Genomic DNA, 27,977 nt, shown 5'->3' with positions numbered 1-27,977 from the left:
AGCCGCGCACGGCCTCGCCGACAGCCCGGCGCGCAGCGCACGCCCGGAGCCGCCCGGCGGCCTCAGGCCCCTCTCGGCGCTCGGCAGCGGGCAGCACGGGGCGGGCGGCGGGGCGGGGTCGGGGGCGGGGATTTCTGGTACTTTCTGGGCCTGGCGAACGCGCCGCTCCCGGAAACACCCGATCCGCTGCAGCCGGCGCTGCGCCTCAGCTGCCGCGGGGCTTCCCTGAGTGGGGCCGAGGCGGCGCCGCCATGGCCAAATGGGGCCACGGGGATCCACGCTGGATCGTGGAGGAGCGGGAGGACGGGACCAACGTGAACAACTGGCACTGGTGCGGGCGCGCGGCCCGCGGGCCTTCCCGGGCGAGCGCGGCGCCCTTGGGGGAGGACGCGGGCCTCGCCGGGCGCCTCCCCGGGCCCCGGGGGCTCGCCGGCGCCGCCTCCCAAAGTTGCGCGGGCCGCGAGAGCGACTCGGGAGCGGCCACCTTTGGGCGCCGGCGGTCAGAGGCCACGAGTCCGCCCTGCTGCGAGCGGGAAAGGGGGCGGCCAAGCGCGGGGCCGTGCGTGGGCCGTGGCCGCGGCCAGCAGCGGGGGCTCCTCTCGGGGCTCGTCCCGCGGGCTCCGGCGAGCCGGCTCGGCCGCGCGCCTTTCGCTTTCCTCCGGGAGCGTGGACCCGCGCCTGCCGCCGGAGCGGGACGGGATGTCCTCCGGCCCCAGCTGTGGTGAGCCTTCCGGGCCACCGAGGCGGTGCCGGACAGGTCCCCGGGGCAGAGCGAGGCCCGGACGGCGAGCGGGGAGGCGGGGGGCACTGGCCAGGCCCTGGCACCATGGACAGGGCCCTGACGAGCGGCCCGCGGGTCCTCGGACGGGATCTTCGGGAAGGGAGCTGGGTAACTGGTCGGGGCCGCGGTGGAAGCTTCTGAGCGGCCGCGTAGGGCCCAGGTGCTGCCCATCCTGTGCGGGGGCTAGGCCCTCTTCGACCTGGCCGGCGGTTTTCAGACAAAAGCGCGCTGGACGTTGTTGGGGAATAACGGCCCCAGGAACGAGCTGCGGGCCGGGCGTGGGGAGGGGGACGGGCGTGGGGACCCTTGGCGCCCAGCGGGGCAGGTGGTTACGGCCCGGAGCTGCCACTCACCCCTTGTGGCCTTCCCTGGTCCCTGGCAGGACGGAGCGCGATGCCACTGCCTGGTCCCGAGGGAAGCTGCGGGAACTGCTGGTGGGGATCGCGGTGGAGAACGAGGCCGGCCGAGCCGAGCTGTGTGAGCTGAAGCAGGTGGAAGGCGAGGCTTCGTGCAGCAACCGCAAGGGAAAGCTCATCTTCTTCTATGAGTGGAACATCAAGCTGGGCTGGAGAGGTAAGGCGGCCGGCGGGCCGGGGTAGCGCCGGGACGGTTCGAGGAGCAGGTGTTTGCAGAGCTGTGGGTGGGGGCCTAGCACTGAGCACAGATAGCTTGGAGGGGACCCTCCGCAGCACCTTTCGTTGCCACCACTTGGGAACACCTGCCAGCGGTCACCTCCTTCAGGCTTCTGTCACATCTCCATCCTGTGAACTGTGCGGCTCTGTTTTCTCCTCTCCCACAAGGCTGGTGGAAAACGTGCTTTCTCTCCTAAGCCTGTTTTGCTGTGACCTTTTGCAAATCTCGTATTTGGTTTGCCCATCATGAGAATAGAGTAGACTTCAACATTTTCTATACCACAAATACACATCTTTTCCAAAGATTATTGACGACAGCTCGTGTGTGTTGGCCTCTGCTCAGATGTCCGTCCTGGCCACAGCTGGGCTCCCGCATGTCCTGTGGGATGTGCGTGCCTGCAGCAGCTGAATGCCCACACAGATTCCCCTTTCTTTTTTTTTTTTAAAGATTTATTTTTATTATTTTTTTTATTGGAAAGGCAGATATACAGAGAGGAGAGACAGAGAGGAAGATCTTCCGTCCGATGATTCACTCCCCAAGTGAGCACAACGGCCGATGCTATGCCGATCCAAAGCCTCTTCGGGTCTCCCACGCGGGTACAGGGTCTTGAGCTAACCAGTGGGGCTATTATTTCCACAGGATTTGGCCCACACATCCCCCCCAGAATCTACCTCCTCTTCTGGGTCTCCCATGCACGGGTGCAGGGTCCCAAAGCTTTGGGCCGTCCTCAACTGCTTTCCCGGGCCACAGGCAGGGAGCTGGAAGGGAAGCGGGGCTGCCAGGATAGAACCGGCGCCCATATGGGATCCCGGGCGTGCAAGGCGAGGACCTTAACCACTTGCGCCACAGCGCCGGGCCCAGATTCCCCTTTCTAATTGCATTTTTTCCTTGGACTTTGTGGAGCTCTGGTGTTATGTATCCTGGCCGCCTCCTTTCCACTGTTAATTTTTAAAAAGGTTTATTTTTATTTGGAAGGCAGAGTTAGAAAGACACACAGACATCTTCCATCTGTTAATTGACTCGCCACATGGGCCACGGTGGCTATTGCCGGATGTCCTCCGGTCCCAGCTGTGGTGAGCCTTCGCAGTCCCCGGTGCGGGTGCAGGGTCACAAAGACTCCGCTGCTGCCTGCTTTCCCAGGCCACAAGCGGGGAACTGGATGGGAAATGGAGCAGCCAGGACATGCACCAGTGCCTGTATGGGATGTCAGCTCTGCGAACAGGTTCAAGCTGCGAAGCTGCTGCACCAGCCCCAAGAACATGGTGTTGTATGTAACCACAGCTTTATGAGAAAATTCCTATGCCTGTGGTGCTTCTGTTTAAAGATGCTATCCATGGTTTCTGGTGTATTCTGGTTGCTGCCTGTTCCACCACGCTTCAGCTCCACCTTGGCCCTGTCAGCAATCTCTTGCTGAGACCCTGTACACAGAGCCATCAGCATGTGGCCTTCCCCACCGGCTGCTTTGTTCCCAGGGTTCTGAGTGCTGCCCTGTGGCCACACAGTATTGCCTCGTGTAGGTCTGCTGTGTGGTGTTTGTCCCTTGATCATCCCACGGGCGGTTCTGTTGCCACTTGTGGGTCTTCTGGCTGCCTGTCTCCTGTGGTGTGTGGCTGTTAGACTGTTTCCTGGGGTTCTGGGGACAAGGGACAAGTGCAGGGGACGGTTCGCCCCCTTGGAGCTCTAGGCAGTGGCCTCAGCTCCAGTCTCCTGCTCCTGGGGGCTGCCTGAGCCCCTGGGACATGCAGCAAGCATCAGCACAGCCCACTTTGCTAGGACAGGACCTCAGGAGCCTTGTCCGTGGAGTTTTGGCGGACTCTGTTGTCACCTCCCCCAGCATCAGGGTCCAAGGCCTTGAGGAGCCTTTGGCCTTGGTCTCCTCATGTCTTTTGGCCCACAGATAGCCTCATGAGTTTAAGAGCTAGGCATGGCCTGGAGTCAGGGCAAGGGCTTGCCTCACTCTCCACGCCACAGCCTGTACTCTGTCTACAGAATTCCTTGTCCCTGTGTGACCCTCTTCCCCTTCAAGGCAGCCGGTTATCCTGCTTTGATGCAGCAGAGAGCGCTGAGTGTGGCTGGGTTGTATGTGTGTGTGCAGTTACTTCCCTGGCTGTTTGCTTTTTCAGGTACAGTTAAAGAATCTGGCGCCAAGCACAAGGGGCTGATCGAGATACCCAGCCTTTCTGAAGAGAATGAAGTTGAGGACACGGAGGTACCCGTGATGTTTCCTTTAACAAATACAGGCAGCGGGTTCTGGGGTGCGTGGCTGCTGAGTGGGGCAGGCTCGGGTGAGTGGGCGCCTGCGATGTGTGTGGACAGCTTGCTGGCTCTGTTCTCCCCCAGGGGTTGCCAGCCCTGGGCAGCAGTGGCCCCGGGGTCTGAAGCGGGGCCCTTGGCTGATTGGGTTTGCGAGGAAGGGTTTAGGTGAATAGATGCTCAGGGCTGGTCCCCCGCAGGGCAGCCGGCCAGGCCACAGGGATCCCTGTGCCCCAGCCTGCACCTGTGTGCCCTCTGCCTTCCCCTTTGCTCAGGGCTAGGTGTTCAGAAATCAGGGGCGTTGGGATGCGAGGCCTGTGCTAATCAGCATAAAAGTAATGCCAACTGTTTTGTAATTCTCTGGAGGCCACATTAGTGCTACAAGAAACAGGTGAAAATAAATTTAGTGTATTTTCTGTAACCCTGTGTATAAGAAGTGATTCAGTACTTAGTGTAAAAATATTGCTTTGTGCCTTTTTTGGTCCCAAGTTACGAGAGCCCTCACGTGCTTGGTGTCACACAGCACACCTCTATGGAGACCAGCCCTGTTGGTTTCTTCCCCCCTGGTATTCAGGCTCTGTCTTTTTTTTTTCTTTTTTCCACATTATTTTTTTTTTTTCTGTATCTGAGGCAAGGGGAGAAATAAAGGGAGAAGCCCCACCTAGCCTCCCACCCATCCCAGGATCAAGGGGCATGCTCTGAGGGTCCATTCCAAGCACGATGAAATCTCTCCAGAATCCACTGGCTAACATAGTTCACTTTAGAGTCTCCATTTGCCCAGATTTTTACTGCCAACACATGGCTGGGGTTATTGATTGGTTTGTTCTGTTCTCCATCATCTGTTGTGGTACCAGGTGTCCTCTGCAGGTTCTGATGGACTGCCATATCCTCCATGTGCACCTGGATATGCTGTCCACTGCTCTGTCTGAGCCTCTGAGGAAGCTCAGCTTTAACACTTGCACTCCATGGTCAGACCATGGAGCCTGCACTTCTCTTCATGGTTGGGGTTCTGAGATCAGCAGTTCAGTTGGAGGGATCCCCAAGGAAGCTTTGAGGTGATCCCAGACCTGATTCTTGTGTGTGAGGGCTGTTCTGAGGGGTACGGGCAAGCCGAGGTAGCTGCTGGTCCTGATAGAAGCCAGGGACCACCTCAGCAATGGGATTCATATGCATAGGATCCTGTGTGTAGAGCAGGGGCTTTGTTTTTATTTATCTTCTAATTTATTTTTTAAAAGATTGACTTATTTTTATTGGAAAGGTAGACTTAGGAGACAGTAAGAACTTCTATCCACTGATTTATTCCCCAAATGGCTGCAGTGGCCCAAGCTGAGCAAATTGGAGCCAGGAGCTTCTTGCTCTCCCACACAGGTACAGGTTCCCAAGCACTTGGTCCGTCCTCCACTGCTTTCCCAGGCCATAGGCAGGGAGGTGGATGGAAGTGGAGCAGCTGGGATGTGAACCAGTGCCCACGTGGGATGCTGCCCTGGTAGGTGGAGGATTAGGCCGTTGGGCCATCATGAGCTCCCAAGAAGTTCACTTTGGAAAACTTTTATTTGAAAGCCAGAGTTACAGCTGAGACAAGAGGGAGAGATTTCACTTCCTGGGTGACCACAAAGCCGAGGCACAGCTAGGAGCCGCCTGTGGGTCTCCTGTGTGGGTGTAGGGTCCAAGAAGTGGATCAAGGGTCTCCCATGTGGGTTTAGGGTCCAAGGAGTAGATCAAGGGTCTCCCATGTGGGTTTAGGGTCCAAGGAGTGGACCAAGGATCTCCTGCGTGGGTTTAGGGTCCAAGGATCTCCCGCGTGGGTTTAGGGTCCAAGGAGTGGACCAAGGATCTCCCGTGTGGGTGCAGGGTCCAGGGAGTGGATGAAGCATCTGCTACCACTTTCCAGAGGGGAGTAGCCGGGATACGAGCTGGTGCCCATGTGGGATGCCAGCACCGGAGAAGGCAGCTTAGCCTGTATGCCACTTTGTTGGTCTTCAGGGGTTGACATTCTGTCAGATCCATTCAGGATTTGGCTACCACCTCTGTCATGGACCCTCAATTAAAAACCCTGAATGTGGGAGCTGTTCCTTACTTCCCTGCAGCGCCATCCTGGTTCTGTGTATGGCCCTATGTTGTAAAAATACATCAGGCCGGTTTTTCCTTAGGTTTATGGTTGTTTTTTCCTGTGTGTAGGTGAATGTGAGTAAAAAGAAAGGAGATGGGGATGTCCTGAAAGATCTCATGAGAACTGCGGGCACTGCCAAGGTCAGGGAGGCCCTCGGAGAGTACCTGAAGGCACTGAAGACTGGTAAGGGTGCTCCCTGGGGCCAAGCACTCATTTCGTGTCCACCAGGGCGAGCTGTGCTGAGGCCTCGGTTCCCTGGGTTAATCCCTGCACGCCCAGGGCTCCAGAGCTGACTCTCGGTGCAGGCTCCATGGCAGAGCCAAGGTAGGATCTGGTTCCGGAAGAGGCAGATTCCGCACTTGCAGCAGGCTCACAGGAAGCCCTGGGGGATGAGGCACCCCTACGGCTGTGTGATTGCCTGTTCAGGGCCTGCCCTGCCACACAGGTGAGCTAGTCTTGTTCACTGCTTTATCCAGCATCTAGCACAGTGCCCTGGGGGTCCTCAGTGGGGCAAATGTATGCAGGTGAGAGTTGAGACAGCTAGAAGTGAGGTTAGTGTTGTCTGCTCTCCATTCCGGAGCTCCCAGCCCAGGCCAAGTGCAGCCGAGGCAGGGCGCAGCGATGGGTGGGGCCACCTAGTGGCAGCTGCTGCCAGGCTGAGCACTGTGAGCTCAGTGACCCAGCAAGCAGGTGTCTGGATCTCAGAGATCTAGTTACCTACAGCTCAGCTGTTTGAGTAACATCTGAAAATCTTGCTACTTTTTAAGAACTTAATAAAAAGCAAAGCATTTGAAAAAAGAAGACTTAAAGGAATTGATGGCCATGGAACCTGTGTTGTTGGTCATCAGTGACTTTGTGAAATGTGGGATAGTCTTGAAAGTCACAGAATGCTGTAAGAATGCCCTTCATGAATACCAGTTCTTTTCTTCTGTTCTGTTTGGGATTTTCTACCGTGTTCTTAGAAATACTTTCCTGTGCTGCTTTGCAGAATTCACATTGGGGATGATTCTACCAACAAAGGCTATGGCGGCCCAGGAGTTGACAATTCAAAGGAAACTGAGTGAGGATGCCATGCAGGTGTGACCTTTGGTTGGGCAGTGGGTGCCTCACCTGGCAGCCTTCTGATAACCAGGGCGGGGTGCATGGTCATCACCGCGCACCTTGGGGAGCCTGGTGTGTTGTGGGAATGGCACCCTAAGGCTCCGGTTCTTGACACGTGGGCTGGTGTTGCCAGCCTTGTCATGCAAGACTGTAGGCAGCAGACCACGCAGCAGGTGGCAAGGTGTCCCTGCTGCTCTCTGGTCAGTGCCTGTCCTGGGGGCAGACTTGGTGTCAGACCCTCCACAGCCTCAAGTGCACTCGTCTTGGGGTGTTCAGGTATAGCATGGGAAGGGGTCCAGCTGCCAGCTCCTGGCATCAGTGAGCTCTGTGCCCATGCTGGTGCCATCAGGGCGTCGCGTGCTGCTGTCCTGTCCCAGTGTTGGGAAGGGTTAGCAGGCACCTGAGGGCGTTTTTGTGTCTGAGAAACCCTGGGCAGCTGCGTCCCTGGCGTGACGCTCTGCTCTCGTGCGGTCCAGGCTCCGTCCCCGGCGGCGCTGGGCGTCAGGATCCCCACTGCTGCGCTGCGCCTGACAGAACGGTTTGACGCGTCCGTGGAGCAGCTGTACAGCATCTTCACTGTGAAGGAAGTAAGCACCTCCCGGTGGGGCGCCTTGGTGTAGGGGCTGCTTTCTGGGTTCCCTTGCAGCTGTTTCTGTTGCAAAGGCCTGGGATGGTGAGAATGGAAAAGGCTGAGGGTGGTTTTTGAGGAGATGAAGGCAAATTTGGGGACTGTGTAGCCGGTGTGGGGTGGAGGAGGAGGCAGCTTTTTTTTTTTTTTTCAAAGATTTCCTTTTTTAAAAAAAAATTATTTTCATTACAAAGTCAGATATACAGAGAGGAGGAGAGACAGAGAGGAAGATCTTCTGTCTGATGATTCACTCCTCAAGTGAGTGCAACGGCCGGTGCTGCGCTGATCTGAAGCTAGGATCCAGGTGCTCTTCCGGGTCTCCCACGCGGGTGCAGGGTCCCAAGGCTTTGGGCTGTCCTCGACTGCTTTCCCAGGCCACAAACAGGGAACTGGATGGGAAGTGGAGCTGCCGAGATTAGATCCGGGCGTGTTCAAGGCGAGGACTTAAACTGCTAGGTCACGGCGCCAGGCCCTAAAGACTTATTTTCATTGGAAAGTCAGATATACAGAAAGGAGGAGAGACAGAGGATCTTCTGTCCAATGATTCACTCCCTAAGTGGCTGCACTGGCTGGAGCTGCGCTAATCTAAAGCCAGGAGCCCAGAGTCTTTTCCGGGTCTCCCACGCGGGTGCAGGGTCCCAAGGCTTTGGGCTGTCCCACTGCTCTCCCAGGCCACAAACAGGAGCTGGATGGGAAGCAGGCTCCAGGATTAGAACCAGTGCCAATATGGATCCTGGTGCATGCAAGGCAAAGACTTTAGTCACTATGCTACGTAGCTGGGCCCAACTTTTGTATTTTACTTTGTGTAAGCAAAAACTTTCATGCAGCATTAAAAACAAAACAAAACACAACTACAGTGGTAACATTTTCATTTAGAGTAAGAAAGTAGTAACATGCTGGAAATATCATGCTGTTTTTTTTGCTTTGTTAGTTGGTGCAAAAGTTTTCTAAATCTGCTGCTGTATTAGAAGCTGAAAAGGGAGGAAAATTCCAAATGTTTGATGGGAACATCACTGGTGAATATGTAGAACTGGTAAGTAAGCTGGGGTTCACAGTGATACACTGGGAGCAGCCCCTTCTTTGGTTAATATTGCCTCATCCTTTATGCTTTGGGTTTTTAGCTGAGCTCATAGAATCATAACAACTGTATATTTAAAAACAATGTTTGCGTAGTATTTGTAAGAAGAAATGATAGATGGAGCTGTAGATGCTTGTGACTTTGGAAGTAACAGGCCTTTATCAGCACGCGTCGGCCATTAGCCGTCCAGCCGGGTTTGCTGGGGTCAGTTGCCTCACCCTGGGCACGAGCTGTGCTGTGGTTACCAGATGTTACCGTCACTGGTGTTAATACGGTCATGAAACATTTTGGCAGTGAAGCATTTTTTACTCAGTGGTGCTGTGAAGAAAAGTGGGACCATATGTGGTTGGTTGGTTATTCTAGTATTTTGCAGGTTTTAATGAAAGGGTGTTTTATTGTAGATGCTATTTTAAGATTTTCAGTGGCATTTCTCATTTGTTTCCAGTTAACAAATAAAAAGATCATCATGAAATGGAGATGTAGGAACTGGCCAGAAGGTACGTCACTGGCATCCTGTCTGGGAAGGCCCAGCGCCAGCAGAGCTGGGGGTTTCTGCAAGTGTGTGTGCTTCCCTTCTTGTAGTGCAGCGATGTTTCTCATTTTTCTTGCAGAACACTATGCAACAGTTGCCCTGAATTTTGTGCCTGTTCTGGGGCAAACAGAACTGCAATTGGACTGTAAAGGAGTTCCTGTCTGTAAGGAAGAGAACATGAAGTTCTGTTGGGAGAAGCAGCATTTTGAAGAAATAAAAGGTTTACTGCAGCTGGCCACCCTGCATGGTTGACGACCTTGTAGGAGGGCACTTTTTGTAAGCAGAACAGTGTGCTATCAGCTTTACCTCTTCCTTTTTAACTTACTTTATATTGGATGAAACCCATGAACCTGCATAGCATCAGGGCCCTGCAGGCAGTGTGCAGCAGTGAGCTGCAACTGGGGTGGCGGGAACCTCCCCTTCCTCCCCAGCATCAAACCCCTCCCGAGCACAGTGTCAACCCTGCTTCCGGCTGTAGGCTAATTTCAAGGAGACAGAAAATTGGCATGTTGATACTGTTTCTTTATTTTTATTTTACTTTAGGGTGTGTAAGGTGTATAGCTCTTCCTTAGTGAAACAGTGGCATGTTGCAATGAAAAGCATGTTGATGTGAGGGGCCAGCTGGCTGTACTGCTGGGGCAGCCCTGCAGCAGTTACGCGCCCTGGGGTGGACAGGACTGAGAAGTCAGTGGGGTAAGTGACTATCTTTGGACTTGTCATGCAATAGGTCAGTGGACCAATGCGTCCCCCTCCAGTTTTCTCATTACCTTCCTCTGAGAAGACTGAAGCAACATATGTAAACAAATGAAAAGTCATCACAATCAGTTTTAATTAAGTGCACAGAATAGCAATCAGTCATGTCAATAAAAATAAAACAATTATTTTTACATCAAGTGTGCTTTATTTCCTCCACAGGTATTCTGTTAAATAAAGCACCATTTATATACTGCCAGGCCACAGCTAAAGAGGATTCTTTACAGAATCAAATTTCTTGTGGTTTTTCCGTATACAAGTAAACTTAATTTTGATAATAAGAACCACAGCGATTGGAGGCAATCTGCCTCTATTATAAGGTACAAAACTGGCACAGAGGACACCATATTATACACAGTAAAAATGCTGTAAGTTTAAATTACATCATACAGGGCCAGGGAACCCTGTTACTCTTGGACAGCTGTATTAAATGAAAGCTACAGTGAACTCTTAATTACATGAAACATCCATTATCTGATTGCCCTTTAGAAAGTATACTGAAGATGCAAGGTTTTCCATCTGGAGTTCCGCCTGACCAAGGATTAAGCCTATAAATCTATCTTGCCATTCAAGCAGAGAGCACTGGACAAATTGAAGCACAAAAACGAATAAGCAAAACTTATACAAACAGCATTGGGAAGTTGGGTGGGGGGTCTTAAAAGGAGACATGCTACATCTAATGTCAAGAAGCAGCTTGGTTTCCTTTGCTAGACAGCCTTGTGACCACGTGGATGGTGGATTCAATGGTCCTGCACAGGGTATCTAAAATGTCCTGTTGCTGCATGTGACTGAGAAGTCCTCTGGCATGGCCACAACCGAGAGCCGCCTCAGGGTCCTGGGAGGGCAGAGCTTGATCATCACAGCTCCTCAGGTCAGCCAAGTCAGACAGAACAGCAGAGATGGAAGTAGACGGGAACTCGGACTCTTCCTCAGGTAGGGCGGGATCTTTGGAACAGTGGAGCTCTTTGAATTCTTTACAGTCTTCAAATTGACCCTGGCTGGCCTGGCCCTCTGCATGCTGTGACCTGCTGTTTGACGCTTCTTCTGAAAACGAAGAGGGAACTTCCATTCTGTATTCTTTAACAGAACTGGTTTCAGGGGAAGGAAGATCTTGCTCGGTTCCAGGGTCGATAATTGAAGAGTCCCTTGTCTCGTTGTCTGAGGTGCTAGTGGGGGTCAGGACATCCCTGCTTTCTGTTTTCATGTCGCCCACGCAGCTGTCCACGGTGTGCTCCTCATCACTGCTAACGCGCCTTCTTTTGACAGGAGTGGCCCCTTCGTCATCTGAAAACAAGCAGCACAGTGGAGACTTCTCTGAAAGGGTGCGGTGGGGAGCTAAAGGTGCTTTGGGTTTTTAGGGTTAGGAGGTGCAATTTGCTTATACCCCACCCTCCAAAGGGTAACAGTAATCCATAAAGTTAACCTTTAGTTTTTCTTTCTTTGGCTTCTTGCTCTTGGAGTGAGTTCCTCTGTTGCAGACATGTCCTGCATTTGCTCAGCAGCTCGTGCAGCGTGGGGATGAGTGCGGGGTGCAGCTGCCTGGGTGTGTGCACCGACAGGAGCAGGGCAAGAGCCCGCAGGTCCTACAAAACCCACATTTGAACACTGCAAACTCTACAGCCATCATTCTGACACAACTATTTTCAAATTAAGAATCCTGCCCAATTTCTCCAGCATTTTTAGAATGCCAAAACTAAAAAGCCAACTGGGATACTGCTGCTGTACCAGTCAGTGTGACATCACTAACATTATTGTTTTATGTTCAGGCAAGTAAGCCACAGTGAAGACTCAAAGTGCTTTATGGAAACGGAAAGAAACGAGCACTTAGGCACTTACAGATTCTATCTTAAAAACCTTGAATGATTTTATGAGCAACGTAGGTCCTAGAGAAATTAGTTTCTGGTGGTTGTCACAAATGCCGTTCCTGCTCATGACCTGTTCTGTTGGTATAGAGGCTGCTACCGAACAGGGTTTGAACATGTATTTCCAGTGTTGGTTAAATGGCTGCCATAGGAGCTATGGAAAGCAGTGAAGGTCCTAGTTTAGGGCCTCTCACCTGACCATCATGCATGGTCAGTAACAGCAATATCAGACCCAATTTCTGAATACAGAAATTGGGACTGTCACCATTAGCATTTAATAATTAGCTCATGCTTTCAAACAGAGAAAATGTGTGCTACTTACATAGAAGTTTTTAGAAACCTGTATAGTTAAAAGCATGAAAGCCTAATACAGATGTGATTTAGGAGTTATCTAAGTACCTGCCTGCATCTTTGCAGTCTTACCCCATTTAAAGAAGCACTTGCTTTGGAAATTTCAACCCGGTTGGTAAAATCAGACTGTAGATTTTGGTACTGACTGATCAAGTTTGTAATAAGGGTGCTGATCAAATTGGCACAGTTTGCTTCAGAAAACACTTGACTTTGAACCTGAAAAAAGATAAACATTCTCAAAGCACAAGACAAAGCACAAGCATTAACCAAGTGGAAGGAAGTGCAAGTGTTACGTACCTTGAGAAGGAAATGTGTCATGAATGTGTAGACAATATTGTTGTTTAGAAAAGTTCTTTCATCCATTAAGATACATTTTATATATTCTGCAAAAACAGGATCTTCACACAAAAGCTTGATGCAGTTTTTTGACATGGCGGACTGAAGTGGGGAGAAGTGGTACAAATGAATGAAGACTGAAGCAGCTGGGACGTACCACACTGCCTATAGTGGAGCTTCAAGTTTGGCTGAAAAGCTACTTCTAACTCAGCTAATGCAACTTTTGGTTTTAGCAAATGTCCTCAGTACACTGAGACACTGCTATTAATTTGGACCTTGTAGGTGTGGGGAAAGACACAGGGGCAGGACTGAACACAGATGAATCTTTCTCGGAAATAGCAGCTCTCTGTCCCAGGAATGGAAAAAATACAGCAGAGACAAAGATGAGAACGTTCTGTAGGGGATTAGTATACAACAAAGACAAAACACAGATAAGCAATTTGACTTCTTTAAATGGGTTAAACTTGATGAGCGTAAAACCAGTGGTACTTTGATCTCTTGGAATACTTAGGGGGAGAAGGTGAACAGCACAGCTCTTTTCCTTATTACCTCTCCCAGAATTAGTGAGTCCTAATGTACAGAAGTTTTGCTAAAATGAATTTTCCTGTTTTTGGATGGCCACGGTGGCCATAAGCAACAAACTCCTTAGCTTTGTATGTGTGCTTCAATTATAAATTATATGAAAACGTTTTTAACACAATTTTTAATACTATGTACATGTGTGTATTAAATAGCTCATTAGAGTTATCAAGCATAGTAAATTGTTCAGGATCATGTAAGAAATTGGAATCAAGCACTCAATGTCAGGAAAATGTCCTGGTGACTAACAACGGCAGAGGGCTGAAAGCAGAGATTGTTCCACTTTACTGAAGATGACTACTTGGCTCAAATTGCCCAGGAGATCCTTTCTGAATGACCCTGTGACCTGAGGGACCCGAAATAAGAACTTCTTGATGCTTTAAAGATGCCTGGTGCAGTAAGCCAGCAGGTGATGTGGCTGAGGTGTTTCCTAAGGTCTCAGAGCAGTTCAGATTGAGAAGACAAAGCTCCAGCACCCTCTGGGAGAATACACAGGGCACTCTGCTTGCTAGGCAGCTGGCCTAGATTCTTAGTACGTCAGAAACTAGAATAGGGGGCTTAGCTTGTACTCAGGGAAGACTAACTGCTCTGGGGAAAAGCAGATTCATTCTGGAGAAAACCATTTTCTCAGAACATAACAGGAGTGCGGGATCCTTCATGTGTAATTCAAGAGTTCCAATCTAGTTTTTGCCCCCCACCCCGTTGGCCCTTGACAACTGAGGCAAGATTATCTATTAGTTTAAGGATCTGGCTCTAAGACACTGAATACAGAGGGGTCGTCTTCCTGTACTCAATGAAACCATTGATGAGAAAATGACAGGTTGGGAAGAGATGGCTGCCCTCGTTTCTGCTTCACTTCTGCCACACAGGAGGAGACGAGAGCCAGAAGCAGCACAAGCCACCTCTCCCCAAAAACCTCCCCCTATATTTCTCTCGCAACTAGTAGCACTGACCTACAGGTGAGCAATCCAATTAGGAACAAACTTGAAATACAGGTGATACAAGTCTACTGAAAGAAAAACCCTTGGAAGTAGATGCTAATGTTTGATAGCATTTCTGTTTGTTCTATTTTACCTATGAAGATTCTAAAAATACTGTTATTGACCAAAACTGTTAATTTGTTTACCTGAGTCTGGCATAACTCAGTCCAAAGTTTGGGGAACAGTGCAAGATGCAGCGGTAAACCTTCATAGGCAACTAGGACACCTAATATTAAAAAAAAAAAAATCAGGACAGGTTATAAAGCACACTGTAGCATTAAACGGAAGGTACAGTTTTATAATATTTCTGGCCATAACTATGCATATTTTCTGCATTAAAAAAAAAACTACATTTGTAGGGGAAGCATTCATTCCAAAGTTTTAGCCAGGGAAATAATCTAGAATGCACTACTTTCACTAAATTTATGTCCCCAAGCTCCCAATCCAAGGAGCACCTGAAGTAACTTCAACCCCTTCTTTTAGAGTATTAAAAGATTATTGGAAAATCAGTCACTGCAGGTGCCTCCATGGCTCTCCTGTGTTAAGGTTATCACTGTGCACAGGACATCTTCATGGAACAGCTAGTCTTTGAGAGGTCTAGCTGAAGATGAAGGCTTTCACTGACTTATCAGTCCTGAAACCTACAGTGTCAGCTATTTCTGACACATTTCCCATCAACTTTAGTACATATCTGAGCCTGACCTTCCCACTCCCCGGGGCCCCCTCCACTCCATGACACTATGAAGTTACATTCAGAGAGGAAATGCACTCAGGTTTATCCCAAGTTAGGAAGCAACATGGTTATGAGGCCATTCCAGGTTTGTCAGATTTGAAAGCCCGTAATCTTTTCCAGGTTCACTATTTACCCAAACTTCAGTCATTCATCTATCATCTTCATGATTTTATTCACATATGCTTATCACTTGCACTATTTTTAGTATTTTTTCTTAGATTCAGTTAGAGGGGCTGATAGGAAACCATTAATGTGGGATACTGGTTCACAATACAGCAAGAACCATATCTCCTAATACAGATGTACTCTGCTGGACCCTCCAGTACATTTCATAAAACCCCGGGCGGTCCTGTGGTGGGCTAAGCACACCTGTTACAGCCCAGCCCACTCCCTCTCGGAGCCACACCTCCTTCACATGGCTACTAACATCCTGTCACAGGAACAGTTTCAGGTTTTTGTGTTTTTTTTCCCTAGCCTCTTACAAAGCCCTGGGAATGCTGAACCCCCTGCCTGCTGCTGGATTCAAGTTAGAGGCCAAAAGCCATAACTACACACTGCACATCTTGTGGGGAGGTCTTACTTCCTGGGTGCTAGGTAAACGGAAGTATACTCACTAGAATTCTCGGGCGCCTGTCTCAGCTTAGCCCCAGTACACAGAACAGAATGCATATTCCTAAAACACAGGGGCTTACGTATCACTTATCTTTATCCCCCTGCTTGAGCATTCTCAAAGCATGCATTGTCCTGACCTGTTCCCAGCCATGACAGAATAGATACAAAACAATTCTAAATACCATTTTTCTCACTAGCAATACCTCACACTATTGAAAATGCTAGATACCTTAAGTGGTAAATTTTCCAGATTATTTTGTATTCCCCATAAATTTTAATGAGAAAAAAATGTTTCACATGTATTGTTACATTTTTTTCTGTCCAAATTGTTATGAATCTGTCCAGTGTTTAATAGATAGGTCTAGACCCATCCAGATGTTACAAGGAGAGGCAGTGGCCTTAAACACTGGATAAAAGCCATGACTAATGTTCTCCTGTGAGATTTGAGACTAAAATTCAGTACAATACCACCACTTTTCATTTGCCTTATTTTGTCTGTTCTGACTTCATACCCATTTGGCAACCTGCTGTTTGTTAATCCAGTCTCTCAAGTAGGGTTACTGAAAAGAATCTGAAGCCAAACCATGGAATATTCAGATTCTTCCACGAGTAACCAACTCTGGGATTATGAATGTCTCTGAAATATGAGTACTATGTATTAGACTAGCATGATTGCATTTACTTTTGGTGGGCTGATAAATCCTGGATTATGATCTACCAGAAACTGGCACTAGCCTGGTCTGAAATGTACTCACCCCAAGGCAGCTTCTGATAAAGAACGCTAAACCTTTGGGCTTGCACTGTGGTGCGGCATGTAGGGCTTCTGCTGGCAATGCAAGCATCCCATACAGGCATCTGTTCAATTCACAGCTACCAGTTCCCAATCTATCTCCCTGCTACTGTGCCTGGGAAGTGCCTGGGACCTTTTACCCATGGGGAGGCCTGGAAGGGGCTCTATGCTCTTGCTCTGGTCTGCTGGGGTGCCAGCTGCTGTGGGCATCTGGGGAGTCAATAGGTGGATAGAACATTTTTCTCTAACTCTCACTTTCAAGGAAATTAAGAAAAATAATAGCTCTTAATAAAGTTTTTAAACCACTGGTAAATAAAGGTGATAAGAAGATTTCCTATTTTGCTGTATTAAATGAACTCCTTAACTAAACGATGACTGAAACCTGGACGTTTATCTTAAGCTTATTATTGTTGTTTTGGCACATGAGCTATGACACCCAAAAAACTGGTACAATTAGTTTGCCGTACTTACCATTTTTTTTTTAATATTAAAACTGCTTTTCCAATTACAGAACCAAAGCATAATCGTTACAAGTAAATCGAATCTTAGAGCTCTTTAATAGATCTCAGCATGTGTATTAAGTGTGATTCCTGCCCCTACAGTTTCCAGGTATCTGCCTACTATTTTCCATTTTTTTTTTAATGTAGCTGAAGGACTGTTCTACTTTTTTCAACTTTATATAAAACTAAGTTCTACTGACAGACATTTGGGCTGTTTAGTTTTCACTCACTGTCAGTGCAAATGAACACCCTCTGCCTGCTACACTCTCTTTTGGGCAGCCCAGGCTGCATTCCTGGCTCGGAACGCTCCTACTGGTAATCAGAAGTTTCCCCTCAGAACTCCAGTCTCTTTTTTTCTAAATTTTGCCCCTTAGTTAAACAAAAACAAAACCCGACAGAGATAAATGGTTGTTCCTTTATAAATGTAGCTCACATTCAAAATTGGTGCTTATATCTTGAATGTTGGTGTTGCAGATGGGAGCATACAATTAACAAATCCTCCCGTTGCGACAGGATCCCAATTAAAAAAAAAAATACTGAGTGTTCCACTAATGCTAGTCTTATTTTAACATAAAATTTTTCAGTTCTTTAGTCACACATGAAGTTCTCAACACTTGCATTATATTCCAGATTGTGGTACAGAGATGACTTCCAATATTGTAGAAAATTCTGTAAACCTGTGGATAGGGAGAACTAAAGACACGGCAGCAGCGTAAGTGATGTGAGCATAAAACTCATGAGGTGACCCCGCACGTGCTGGGCGGGTACATGTCCTTTCACTGAAAGGACATGTGCTGACAACTAGTCAGTTGCCCAGAGGGTAGAATATTCACTAGGTGATCAAAGCCATTCAAGCAGGCAGCGCAGCTCCTTCTGTAACTTAGTAGAAATCCTATGAACTCCATCCCAGGAGCTGTTCCTAAGGTCAGTATGTTTATTTATAAGTCCTTCTCCTTATATGGGGGCAAGACTGCACTAGCATTCCTGGAGATTTCCTAACACCTGATCACTGCCACTGGCAGGTTTTACACTTTTACCAAATGCCACGAGCCAGGTACACAGCCTGGTTGAGACTATCCTTATCCCTGCAGTGTGCTCCCCAAAGGCTTAACTATTGGCGCAGCCTACAAGAGGCAGCATCTAAAGCAAGGTGGTCAGTTGCTGGGAGCTGTTAGTGCAAGGGAGAGCAAGCCTGGTTCCTCAGTCTCTCTGGTTTCCTGTCTAACATTCACACACACAAGTCATTCAACACCATCTCTTAAGGTACTTCATTACCAACACACCTGCCAATCTCAGACCTCCAACCTCCAAATCTGAGAGATAGCCTGTGTTATATGCAAATTACCAGCCTTGGGTATTCTATTATAGCAACAAAGACATCAACTACCATAGTTCCACATCTTGGTAATTTAGCCACATACACATAAAATCAACCAACTGTACGTGTTCAAGGACAACTCTTCAAATCTGAAAATTTTAGGTCATCCTAAAGTGCTCTCACCACTTACCAATAGGATTTTTTTTGAATCATTCTCCTTCAAAGCTGTTACCACTTCCCCTCTTTCTCAGATAAAGCAACCTAAGGCTTTATCTGGAATAAATCCAAAGCCTTTTACATATGAAAGCCAGATGGCTGTGACTGAAATGGAGTCAGGAGGAACTTGATCTGGATGTGGGTCCAGGAGTGAGTATTTGAGTTCCTACCCTCTCAAACAGAACAAAGCAGTCAGGAGGTGGGGTGCACAGAGCCCAGGAGCTCTGGAGGTCCTGAGTTAGGGATGTCGGATGCAGCTTATTAGCCACAGGAAAATAATCCACAGGGGTTCTCTAACAGATCCCAAGTACATCCTTGGAGAGACAATAGTAAGTAAAATGAGTTTTTTCTCTTTTGTATAATTTACTGGTATTTTTGTTTGCTTTCTTATAACCTCCCCTTTCGAACCTCTCTCCTTCTTAGTTACCTACGATATGAGACTTACCTCCTAATTACTCACATATGCACCTCTGCTTCGCGCTGGCAAGCCTACCCAGCCTGCTCCTGGCACTGCCAGCTCCAAAGCACAGCTGGTGTTACAGAGCTCATCTCATCTTTAAGTCCGTCTCTAAGCCTGCCTTCCTACACAGAGCAGTCTTGTTTGGGCAGACAGTGGACTTGGGCCTCTAGGTACAGCAGAGGTACCCTACTCCACACTGCATTACAGGCCAGCTCAAACTCTGGGCTGTTCAATGGAAACCAGTAAGTTGGTATTTTCTTAAGAAAAATTAAAATGTTCCCAAGAATACTAATATTTTTAAACATCACTTAAACAACAACCAAAAAGAATTGTCTCATCTTTTGTTCTCCCCTTCCTGAATGGCTAGGGGCTTAAAATAATTCAGTGGAATTTACTGCTCATCTTTTATACTTACTCAGCTTAACTAATGTTTCAGTAAATTTTTCACAGTTGATTGCAACTCGGCATAATAGATGGATGAATTGATGATAAGAAAAGAAGTAGTCTAGCAGCATACGATCATAAACGTCATCTTTGCCCTGAAGGTTAAAGATGATAAAATGGTTGCACTTAAATTGTATATATAATAAATTAAAGAGCATAGTTTGTGCAAATGTAATAATTTAACTAAAAAGTTGATTAACTCTTTCAATTCTATAAAAATCTAGTTTTAAATTCCAAATTTCTATTAATGTTAAGATCTTAACTGTCATAAGTTTAGTTGCAATGTGCAAATGCTATAAGATTACCCATTTTCTTCCTATATACTTAAATAAAGTAAAATTACTGTAGGAATTTTAAATGAGATACTTTAGTTCTACAAGGAAGAATTAATTAAATATGATTTTTCTTATAGTGTCAAAATTCTTTCTATAATGACTGCTATAGTGTTATTTTTAATACTTTCTAAGAGCTTCTCAGGCATACTAAAGATAAAAAATGTTGGATAAGAGGGTGTGAACAAAGTATGGACAAAGAACGATAAAAGGAAAAACTTATTTTTAAAAAAGGTTAAAACTCATATATATCACTCTGTGTCAATGCACCTCATCTCTATAATTTAGAATTGTCATTATTTTAGAATTAGTAATAAAGACAGGAACCAGCTTAAAAATGATTATAAGTTTATCAATCAGTGATACTATGTTTAGGTCAAAAGAGTATGACTTAAGGGCAGTAAAAGAATTCATGTATGGCCAAATTAAAACCAGCAAGTACCTAATGATTTTGCAGATTTAAATATAGGTCCAAGTTACAGTCTAGCCTAGTGACAAAAACTGAGGCCTGCTTACTGCAGTATTTACTGGGGAGCAGGGTATGAACTTACTACTTGTGCTTACTTTTGATTCTGTGAATAATTAGTCAACACTCAGAGCACAAAAAGAAAAAGTCTAAATGGCCTAACTCCTTAAGATCCACAAAACGGCCACTATGCCTAATATCCTCAACTGCCAGGGGAGAGTTTTAAATTACTTTTTACTAAAGAAACATTTTCCTGGCACCCCAACATACCTTACTGGTTTCCACCATTGTGGGCAAGAGGCACATATTGAGTTCAGGGCGCGGAGGCCGAATATTGCTTTTCCCTCCTATTAGCTTGATATTTTCTCGACAAGGGAAATAAGGTCCAAGAGACACTAAGACATTAAAAGTGTACAGTAAGAATAAATGGAAAAAATAATCTCCATGCTTCAGAGTGCAGAATGATTAAATGCCAACCATATTCAGTTACCGGCTAGATGAGTACGTACTTGGTATATTACTGTGATGGTGAGTGCAGTGGTTGTGCTGTAGAAATGGGACCAAAGTATGAAGAAAATCATGGGGACTCAAGAGCACAAGTTCCTTAAGGACATCTGAAAATTAGAACACAATTTGGGTATTAAAAAACCACATTTCTGTTCTATTTGCTACTTTCAAAGTCAAAACTGCTGTCAGAGTAGTAGTATGGCAATCAGTTTTATTAATTCTACAACTGCTTTCTAGCTCTTCATACTGAGAAAAATGCTGTCTGATGCACAGATATGGATCAAGAGTTCCTAGTCACCCAAGTTTAAATAAGTTTAAAACATTACTGAATGCATCTGATACAATGCAGAAAATGGGACAGTGAGGGAAAGACTTACTGCACATGCATGATGTGTTCATAAACTCAATCACAATTGCTCAGAAACAACCTAGGATTCACAGTTCTTTGGCTCTAAGAGATAATTTTTAATTGTTATCATTGTTTTATGCTGCAAATGGATAGATTCTTATCACCCCATCACACAGTAATTTGTTCCTGGCACAGTTTCTGCTAAGTGGAGGTTACTGTCAGGTGCCCATCTTCTCTTAGCAGGCGGGACAAAGAACTGAGGCCATCCCAAGGCTGACTATTGGCACATGACGAGAGACATCGAGGCCGTTCAGTGGAACCATACACAGTTATGGTCTCTAAATAAATCCTAAAGGTCACTGCTATGAAAAGTATCCAAGGTGGTTAAAAAAAAAAAACACAAAACAAAACTATAAATAAGATGGGGGGTTGTCTTTTAAGAGGCACAGATTATCATTTAAATCAATGTAAGACTAAAAACTGGTAAAATATCCAAAATATATGGATAGTTATGCAGAAATCTTTTTAGGCAAAAACCCTACTGAAATAATTACCCCAAACCTTTACAATGTCAGTTCTACCTTCTAAACATTTAAATGACTCTACCTTGCTTACAGAAGACTCTTAAGATTTTAGAGCTGTGAGAAAACTACAGATAGCCTAATGCTGAGGAGCCCATGCATATAAAGGGACCTGCCCATGATGAAAGGGCAGTTATTGGGGAGTTAAGAAACAGACTGTGATTTTCTGTGATTTGCCCAGGTAGTGTTAAACATTAAAAAATATCTTCCAAATCCTGCAGACCTAACCAACATCCTGGCAAAAAGTCTCAAAGTGTTCCTCCACTAGCTTATATAAGAGTATTTTGAAGTAACTTACCAATGCAGGCATTTCTAAGCTCTGGAGGGCTGTAGGAATTAAGAAGGGTTAACAATTTATGTGCAAATTCAATTCGTTCCTGCCACTGGATTAATGCTTGTTTCACATCTGTAAATATAAAACATACACAAATAATTTTTGAGAGATTGACCCTTCTCACAAATTTTTTTTTCCTATGTAAGCTAGAGAATGCTAACCACTAAGAAATTCAAGTTAATGTCATAAAAACTCTAATTAAAGATAAAGGACTATTTTCTTGACATGGCTACTAAATATGAAACCTTTATATATTAATGTAAAATTTATTTGTTCAAGAGACAAAGTGACAGAGTCAGAAGAAAAGCCAAAGGTAGAAATATCTTGTACTCTTCAAGTGCGCAAACTGGCTGCTGCAGCACACTGAAGCCTGAACTCTGTCCGAATCTCCTGCACGAATAGCAGGATCCAAGCAGGGGGACCATTTTCAGCGCTTCCCCATGTTATCAGCAGGCAGAGGAGCTGGGACTCAAGCTGGGGCTCACATAGGATGCAGGTGTCTGAGGCAGTGGCTTAGCATGTGGTATCACAACATGAGCCGCTCATTTCTTCATCAGCCCCTGACTTCTTCAAGTATTTATTTCAGAAAGCACATCACGGGCCCAGCGCAATAGCATAACAGTTAAGTCCTCACCTTAAGCGCCCTGGAATCCCATATGGGTGCCAGTTCTAATCCCAGCAGCCCCGCTTCCCTTCCAGCTCCCTGCTTGTGGCCTGGGAAAGCAGTCAAGACAGCCCCAAAGCTTTGGGACCCTGCACCTGCGTGGGAAGAGCTCCTGGCTCCTGGCTTCAGGTTGGCTCATCCCCAGGCATTGCAACCGCTGGGGGAGTGAACCATCGGATGGAAGATCTTCCTCTCTGTCTCTCCTCCTCTCTGTATATCTGCTTTTCCAATAAAAATAAATAAATCTTAAAAAATTATATAAATAAAGCACATCATTTCACAGGGACACACGGGGGAGATGTTTCATAGCTATTTCTTTTCAAACTATAAAAATAATGTAATCTAAGCCAAGGAAGTTTCCACTTAAGACAATCTTCACATAATACCCACTCAATTAATATACTTGGAAATGTTGCCTAATCTAAAGCTTGACGCATCTCAAGCTCCTAATGGGTGACTTTTTTCCAAACATATGAACAAAAAAAACCACAAGTTTGGGCACAGCTTTGCCATGGTGACTATTGAACAACAAACACTTCCTGTTGCTTAGCTAGCTTCAACCTCAATTTCTACAGGAATACTAACAAATACAAATGTAGGGATGACCAAACCTTTTCTCTGAAGGTATGGGCGTGTAGACTTCAAAACAGAAAGGAATATTGACAGAAGTTCTACTAAATCTCCAGTCACATGACAAGCTGTAGCTTCATGATACATCATATGCAATGTGTTGAAAGACTAGAAGGGATTTAAAAAATAGGAAAGTTAGTTTCATTTTTACTTTGCTGACCCACACCATAGGTATGGTCATATTCTATGGTAGATGTCTGGATGTGGACCCGTTAAGTGTGTGCAAAGCAAATGTTTGTGCTTTTCATTCAAAGCCATTCCTCCATCCAACTTTTTTAAAATACAAACAGAGTCCTCATCTTCAGACCTCGAATACTTTATGTATTTATTCCAATCTGATGAAATAACGTGTAATCACGTAAAAAATATTTGCTTTGAGACTGCAAACATTAGAAGTTATAGCAGTCACCAAAAGGAGGATTAGTTAGGGAGAACGGGTAATTGCTTCAGCTTTTTAGGGCTGCTGCCGAAAGGCAAGGGTTAAATAATTGTTCACTGTATTCAAAAACAATCAGTCTGAAAGGCAAAAGCATTGCAAAATCACAGCAATTTAATCCCTTTCATTGTACTGGCTCTTAAATCTCTCAACTTATGTAAATATATTAGCTTACCGTAAACCCTTAGTTTTTCTACTGCATAAGCATTCATAATTAAAAGTTCAAAATGCCTCATTTACTCTGTGGCAGCACTAACAATACATCTGCACAGTACTTAGCCGATAAGCTGTGAGGACAGGCACCACGTGCGTCCTGTGCACTCTGTGCCCTCACTGTGGGCACAGCCTGGCAATCAGCAGTCAGACAAGGAGCTCTTCAGTGGAACGCTCACTGCTGCTCTTCACAGCTCGCTGCCAACACAACTAACTCTTCTTTCCTTGCTTTGTGCTCATGCAGGCATTCGCGCACTCCCCCACTTATCTTTCAAATCTGAATTCCTCAAAGTACAGTAGTACAGTTTCAAGCATGTGCTGCTCCTGGCTTATACAGTAACTGAAAAAACTACCATCTCTTAGCTCTGGATATACTCTCAGCATGTACTCTTTGGTTTTATCTTCAATATTATAAAAATGGCAAGATGCTTTAAAACCATTTCAAAAATAAGAGGAATAATGAGCAGCAGGTTTTAATCACCGATAAATCTCAAAGGCTTCCTCTGAAAATAGTAATCTCAGCTTCTGTACTGTGTCAAATAACTGGGCTCTTTGGAAATTACATGTGCCCTTGGTTAAACTATATGAACTTCACTTCTGTCCTTACAACTGAAAAAATCTGTCTATTTCTAATGGGTGCTCTAAATATAAAATGAGGGGAGAGCTATGGAATTACTAGAGAAATTAAACAGCCCCCAAACATTATGATCCAATTATTCTTCGAATATAAATTGGCATTTACTGATCTATATGCTCATGTATGGATTAATTTCCCACCAAAATAAACTTATATTTCAATTTTACTTCCCATTAACTTGTTGAAGTACCTCATATAATTGTGATCCTATCACCTATAAAGCAGTCCACTATAAATTTCAAATACCCCTAAAACAGTATTACAGGTAACATTACAATGAGGTACATCCACAGTAAAATGCAGTGAAGTACTTACCTCAGTCATCAGGATTAAGCCACGATTAAATACAACAAGCAGTCTGTCTTCATCAGATTCTAACAGTATTCTGAAGGCACTAGAAGAATGAGACTCAGTTTGAGAATTCTGAATGAGAATACATAATTCAGTGATGAAATGAAAACACAAAGCTAACATTTCAATGTAAACTCTCTAATCGCCAGTCTGCAGGAATGAGATGGCTGCCTCTGGTGTTAGTGCAAGTTCAGTCCAGTCTGAGTATCTTTGACCTGAAAGTCTAAAATCCCCAACTTTAATGGCGCATTTCTGATTTCCTGAATAGGGCTGTTCAACTGATAAAGTCTGCACAAATATTATAAAATCTCAAAAACTATGCAAACTAACACAGCTGTAAGCATTTGAGATAAGGGATATTAATATAAAAGGAAATAACACTAAATAAGAAAACTTTATCCAAAAAAAATTTTTTTTGCAAATAACTCAGAGAAGCACTGTGTTAATATTGAATCAACTATTAATTATGCACAGTGGTAAAAACAATTATGGTATTTAAAAAAAAATTTTAGTTAATTTTATTGGAAAGTCAGATTTATAGACAGGAGGAGAAGGCAGAAAGATGTTCCATCCACTGGTTTACTCCCCAAATGGCCAGAGCTGAGCCAAACTGAAGCCAGGAGCAAGGAACTTCATTTGGGTCTCCCACCAATGCTTTCCCAGGCCACAGGCAGGGAGCTGAACTGGAAGTGAACAGGTGTCCATACGGGATGCTGGCATTCTAGGTGGTATCTTTACCACCTATGCCACAGTATCAAAAATTTAATATTCCTTTAAAGAGCCCTGGCAAAGGCATAGTTAACTTTTTTTGTATACTAATAGATTCAAATAAAAACTTTTATGAGCAATCTAAAATAACCTTATTGTGTATAGATACTATAGTGAACTCTTCAAAAAAGATACTGGCTAAAAAAAAAAAAAGCAACAGTATGCCTAATTAATGAAAAAAAAAAACAAAAACAGCCAACAAACAATGTGCCCAATAAATGACAAAAAATTCTTAACCACTGCGTCATCACACCGGGCCCGACCAAAAAACTCTTAAAGAGGTATTTTTAAAAAACATCAATGTAAACACATTTCTACAGGTATAATCAACAGCAGTTCATTTGTAGACATTCAATAACTTTTCTAACTGAACACACATAAATACAGTCCCCCTCAAAAAAAAAAAAAAAAAACACCACCCACAAAACTGTTCAAAATAAAAGCTCTTCCCATTTGTCTAAGTGCACAGGCACTTCCAAAACCCTTAAATAAGAAATGCATAACCTTTGTTAAAAAAGAAAAAAACAAAAACAAAAACAAGAATTATGTCTCTTTTAATGTAAAAACAAAACAAAACACCCCACAATGGTTTCTCACTTGGAAAAACAAAACAACACACCCCCCCACCCCAAAACATCAGAAAATGTCTTCTTACCTTATTAAAGTTGTCCAGCAGGAGCGGCCATCTAAGCAACGTAAGTAACAACTTATGGTTGTTTTCTTAAACTGCTTAATATCTTCCAGTTCTTCCTCTCTCATGTCTGGTCTCTGAGCTATGAAGAGCTGCATCAGATTAAATAGTTCTTCTACTGCCTAAAATAGGAAAAGTAAGCAGAGTGAGGTTCTTTCAGTTCTATTGCATTATAAAACATCTACTTCTCCCCTCTGAATATAATGCTCATCAGCCACTTCTTAAAACTGCACTAAGTCTACTTTAAATAAACTTAAAAGCTTTCTTTCCAAGGTCACAGGAAGAACATGGAGTTCTGCAATTCTGTTTACAGAAAAACAAACTCATCCTTTTCTTCCATTTTCTATAACGCTTTTCTAAAGTACCTTCACATTATACAATGAAAGAAACAGGGAATCTTAGAAATCTAAAGTTAGATTTTGTTTATGTATTTATTTGAAAGGTAGAATTAAATAAAGAGGGAGACACATATACACAGAGACACTGTCCACTTGCTGACTCAGTCCCCAAATGGCCACAATGGTAGGTCTGGGCAAGCCTAAAGCCAGGAGCGTCTTCCGTAATTCTCATGTGTGTGTGCTGGGCCAGCTCCCACTGCTTTCGCAGGCACATTAGCAGGCAGCTAGATTGGAAGTAAACCAGCTAGGCCTCAAACCAGTGCACATATGGGGTACTAGCATCATGCGCTTCACCTATTATGTCAACACTGGTCCTTAATTTTTAGTTTTAACATTTGAACCACAAATTCAAACGTGTATCCAGGGGCAGGCTACACCAATTCTTTGTACTTTTAATAAGGAAAAATTACTACCTTGATAGAAAGATTTATATACCTAAATTTCTGAGATAACACTTTCTAGCAGCATTTTGAATATTTCAAATAATTATATGGTTAATTCATATTCCTAACAGCTAAAATTTGGGAATATCTTAGTAAAATTATTAGCTGTGATTTTATAAGCTCACTTATCTGCAGTTAGGTGAAGACTACTTTTCAAGCATATTTCTATGAACTGAAATCTCTACCTTTGTATTTTTCATAGTAAAAAAGAAATTATGTACAATTTTCACCAGTAATTTTATTAAGTTTTAGAATAAAATAAACATTTCACTGATAGCAAGGGCAAGAAACAACACAGGGTGGGAAGCAGATCAGCCTTGTGATCCACCCTGCACCTTTCAGAGTTATTTTACAATGGATTTACATTGATATGACAGTGTCAGATACACTGAAACTTCACAGTCTGTCGTGATCCCTTCTGCACTCTTCTAGCCTTGACTTGGAACTCCAGGCATTGAATATACTTACTCTCTTTACTGCATTATAGGCATTTAAATTTTGATTGGAATTAGGTTACACTTTTCCAAGTGAGATATTCTAAACAACTTGTCACATCAACTGAAAGCAGCTTAATCTATAAAGAACAGTTTGCAGAGTTATAGAGAGAAAGAAGGGAGAGACAGAAAGTCTACTGGTTCACTTCCCAAATGACTACAACGGCCTGAGCTGCGCTGATCTGAGCTTTGAGCTTCATCTGGATTTCCCACGTGGATGCAGGGGACCCAGCATTTGAGCCATCCTCCACAGCTTTCCTATGCTGTAAGCAGGGAGCTGGATTAGAAGTAGGGGAAGCTCAGACATGAACCAGTGTTCACAGAGAATGCTGGCACAGCAGCAGGAGGCTTAGCCTAACAAGCCATGGTGCTGGCCCCAAATATCTACTTCCAGAGTACTGCTAACACAAAACAGACTTTTTTCATTTAGTATACATGACATTTACCTTTACAGAAAACATAAAGTTTCATCAGAAAAAATTTTAACTTCAACCTAAGAAAATTATTCAGATATATCAATTCTATAATTCAGCATTATGTGTATTCAAGAAGGCAAGTATACATTAAGTGCTAATAACATTATTTTTCTAAATTTTCTTAGCATTTCCCACAGAGGGAATAAGAGATTATTTC

General features: G+C 44.9%; 2 protein-coding genes across 4 annotated transcripts in view; one reads left to right on the top strand and one right to left on the bottom strand.

The window, feature by feature from the left end:
• The first annotated feature begins 175 nt into the window (after positions 1-175).
• On the top strand, positions 176-10,003 carry LOC121165014 (activator of 90 kDa heat shock protein ATPase homolog 2). The gene is made up of 9 exons (XM_040993395.1): positions 176-331; positions 1,164-1,354; positions 3,538-3,623; positions 5,846-5,960; positions 6,766-6,854; positions 7,355-7,465; positions 8,438-8,539; positions 9,030-9,081; positions 9,196-10,003. The coding sequence occupies exons 1-9, from the start codon at positions 252-254 to the stop codon at positions 9,366-9,368; spliced, it is 999 nt and encodes a 332-aa protein (XP_040849329.1). The 5' UTR covers positions 176-251; the 3' UTR covers positions 9,369-10,003.
• The window catches only part of USP34 (ubiquitin specific peptidase 34), a 204,572-nt gene continuing 186,518 nt past the window's right edge, over positions 9,924-27,977 (bottom strand). For all 3 annotated transcript variants that reach the window (XM_040993392.1, XM_040993394.1, XM_040993393.1), the window contains 12 exons: positions 25,974-26,131; positions 24,515-24,593; positions 22,895-23,021; positions 21,584-21,691; positions 20,358-20,462; positions 20,119-20,243; positions 19,022-19,145; positions 14,124-14,203; positions 12,380-12,520; positions 12,155-12,298; positions 11,293-11,452; positions 9,924-11,153 (listed from right to left, as the gene is read on the bottom strand). In XM_040993392.1, coding sequence (XP_040849326.1) covers positions 10,552-11,153; positions 11,293-11,452; positions 12,155-12,298; positions 12,380-12,520; positions 14,124-14,203; positions 19,022-19,145; positions 20,119-20,243; positions 20,358-20,462; positions 21,584-21,691; positions 22,895-23,021; positions 24,515-24,593; positions 25,974-26,131 — 1,953 coding nt within the window. In that variant the 3' untranslated portion in view covers positions 9,924-10,551. The remainder of the gene's footprint in view (positions 11,154-11,292; positions 11,453-12,154; positions 12,299-12,379; positions 12,521-14,123; positions 14,204-19,021; positions 19,146-20,118; positions 20,244-20,357; positions 20,463-21,583; positions 21,692-22,894; positions 23,022-24,514; positions 24,594-25,973; positions 26,132-27,977) is intronic.

This window comes from Ochotona curzoniae, unplaced genomic scaffold (assembly GCF_017591425.1).
Source record: "Ochotona curzoniae isolate NIBS_2020 unplaced genomic scaffold, NIBS_Ocur_1.0 contig_883, whole genome shotgun sequence".
NCBI classification, from domain to species: Eukaryota; Metazoa; Chordata; class Mammalia; order Lagomorpha; family Ochotonidae; genus Ochotona; species Ochotona curzoniae.
This window is presented reverse-complemented; position numbering and strand designations above follow the sequence as displayed.

What these genes read in the sequence shown, in the direction of transcription:
- LOC121165014 (XM_040993395.1), top strand. Translation starts at nt 252, where the DNA reads ATGGCCAAATGGGGCCACGGGGATCCACGCTGGATCGTGGAGGAGCGG. An exon ending in TGAGTGAGGATGCCATGCAG is followed by an intron (nt 6,855 to 7,354) that starts GTGTGACCTTTG and finishes CGTGCGGTCCAG; the next exon opens with GCTCCGTCCCCGGCGGCGCT. An exon ending in GCATCTTCACTGTGAAGGAA is followed by an intron (nt 7,466 to 8,437) that starts GTAAGCACCTCC and finishes TTGCTTTGTTAG; the next exon opens with TTGGTGCAAAAGTTTTCTAA.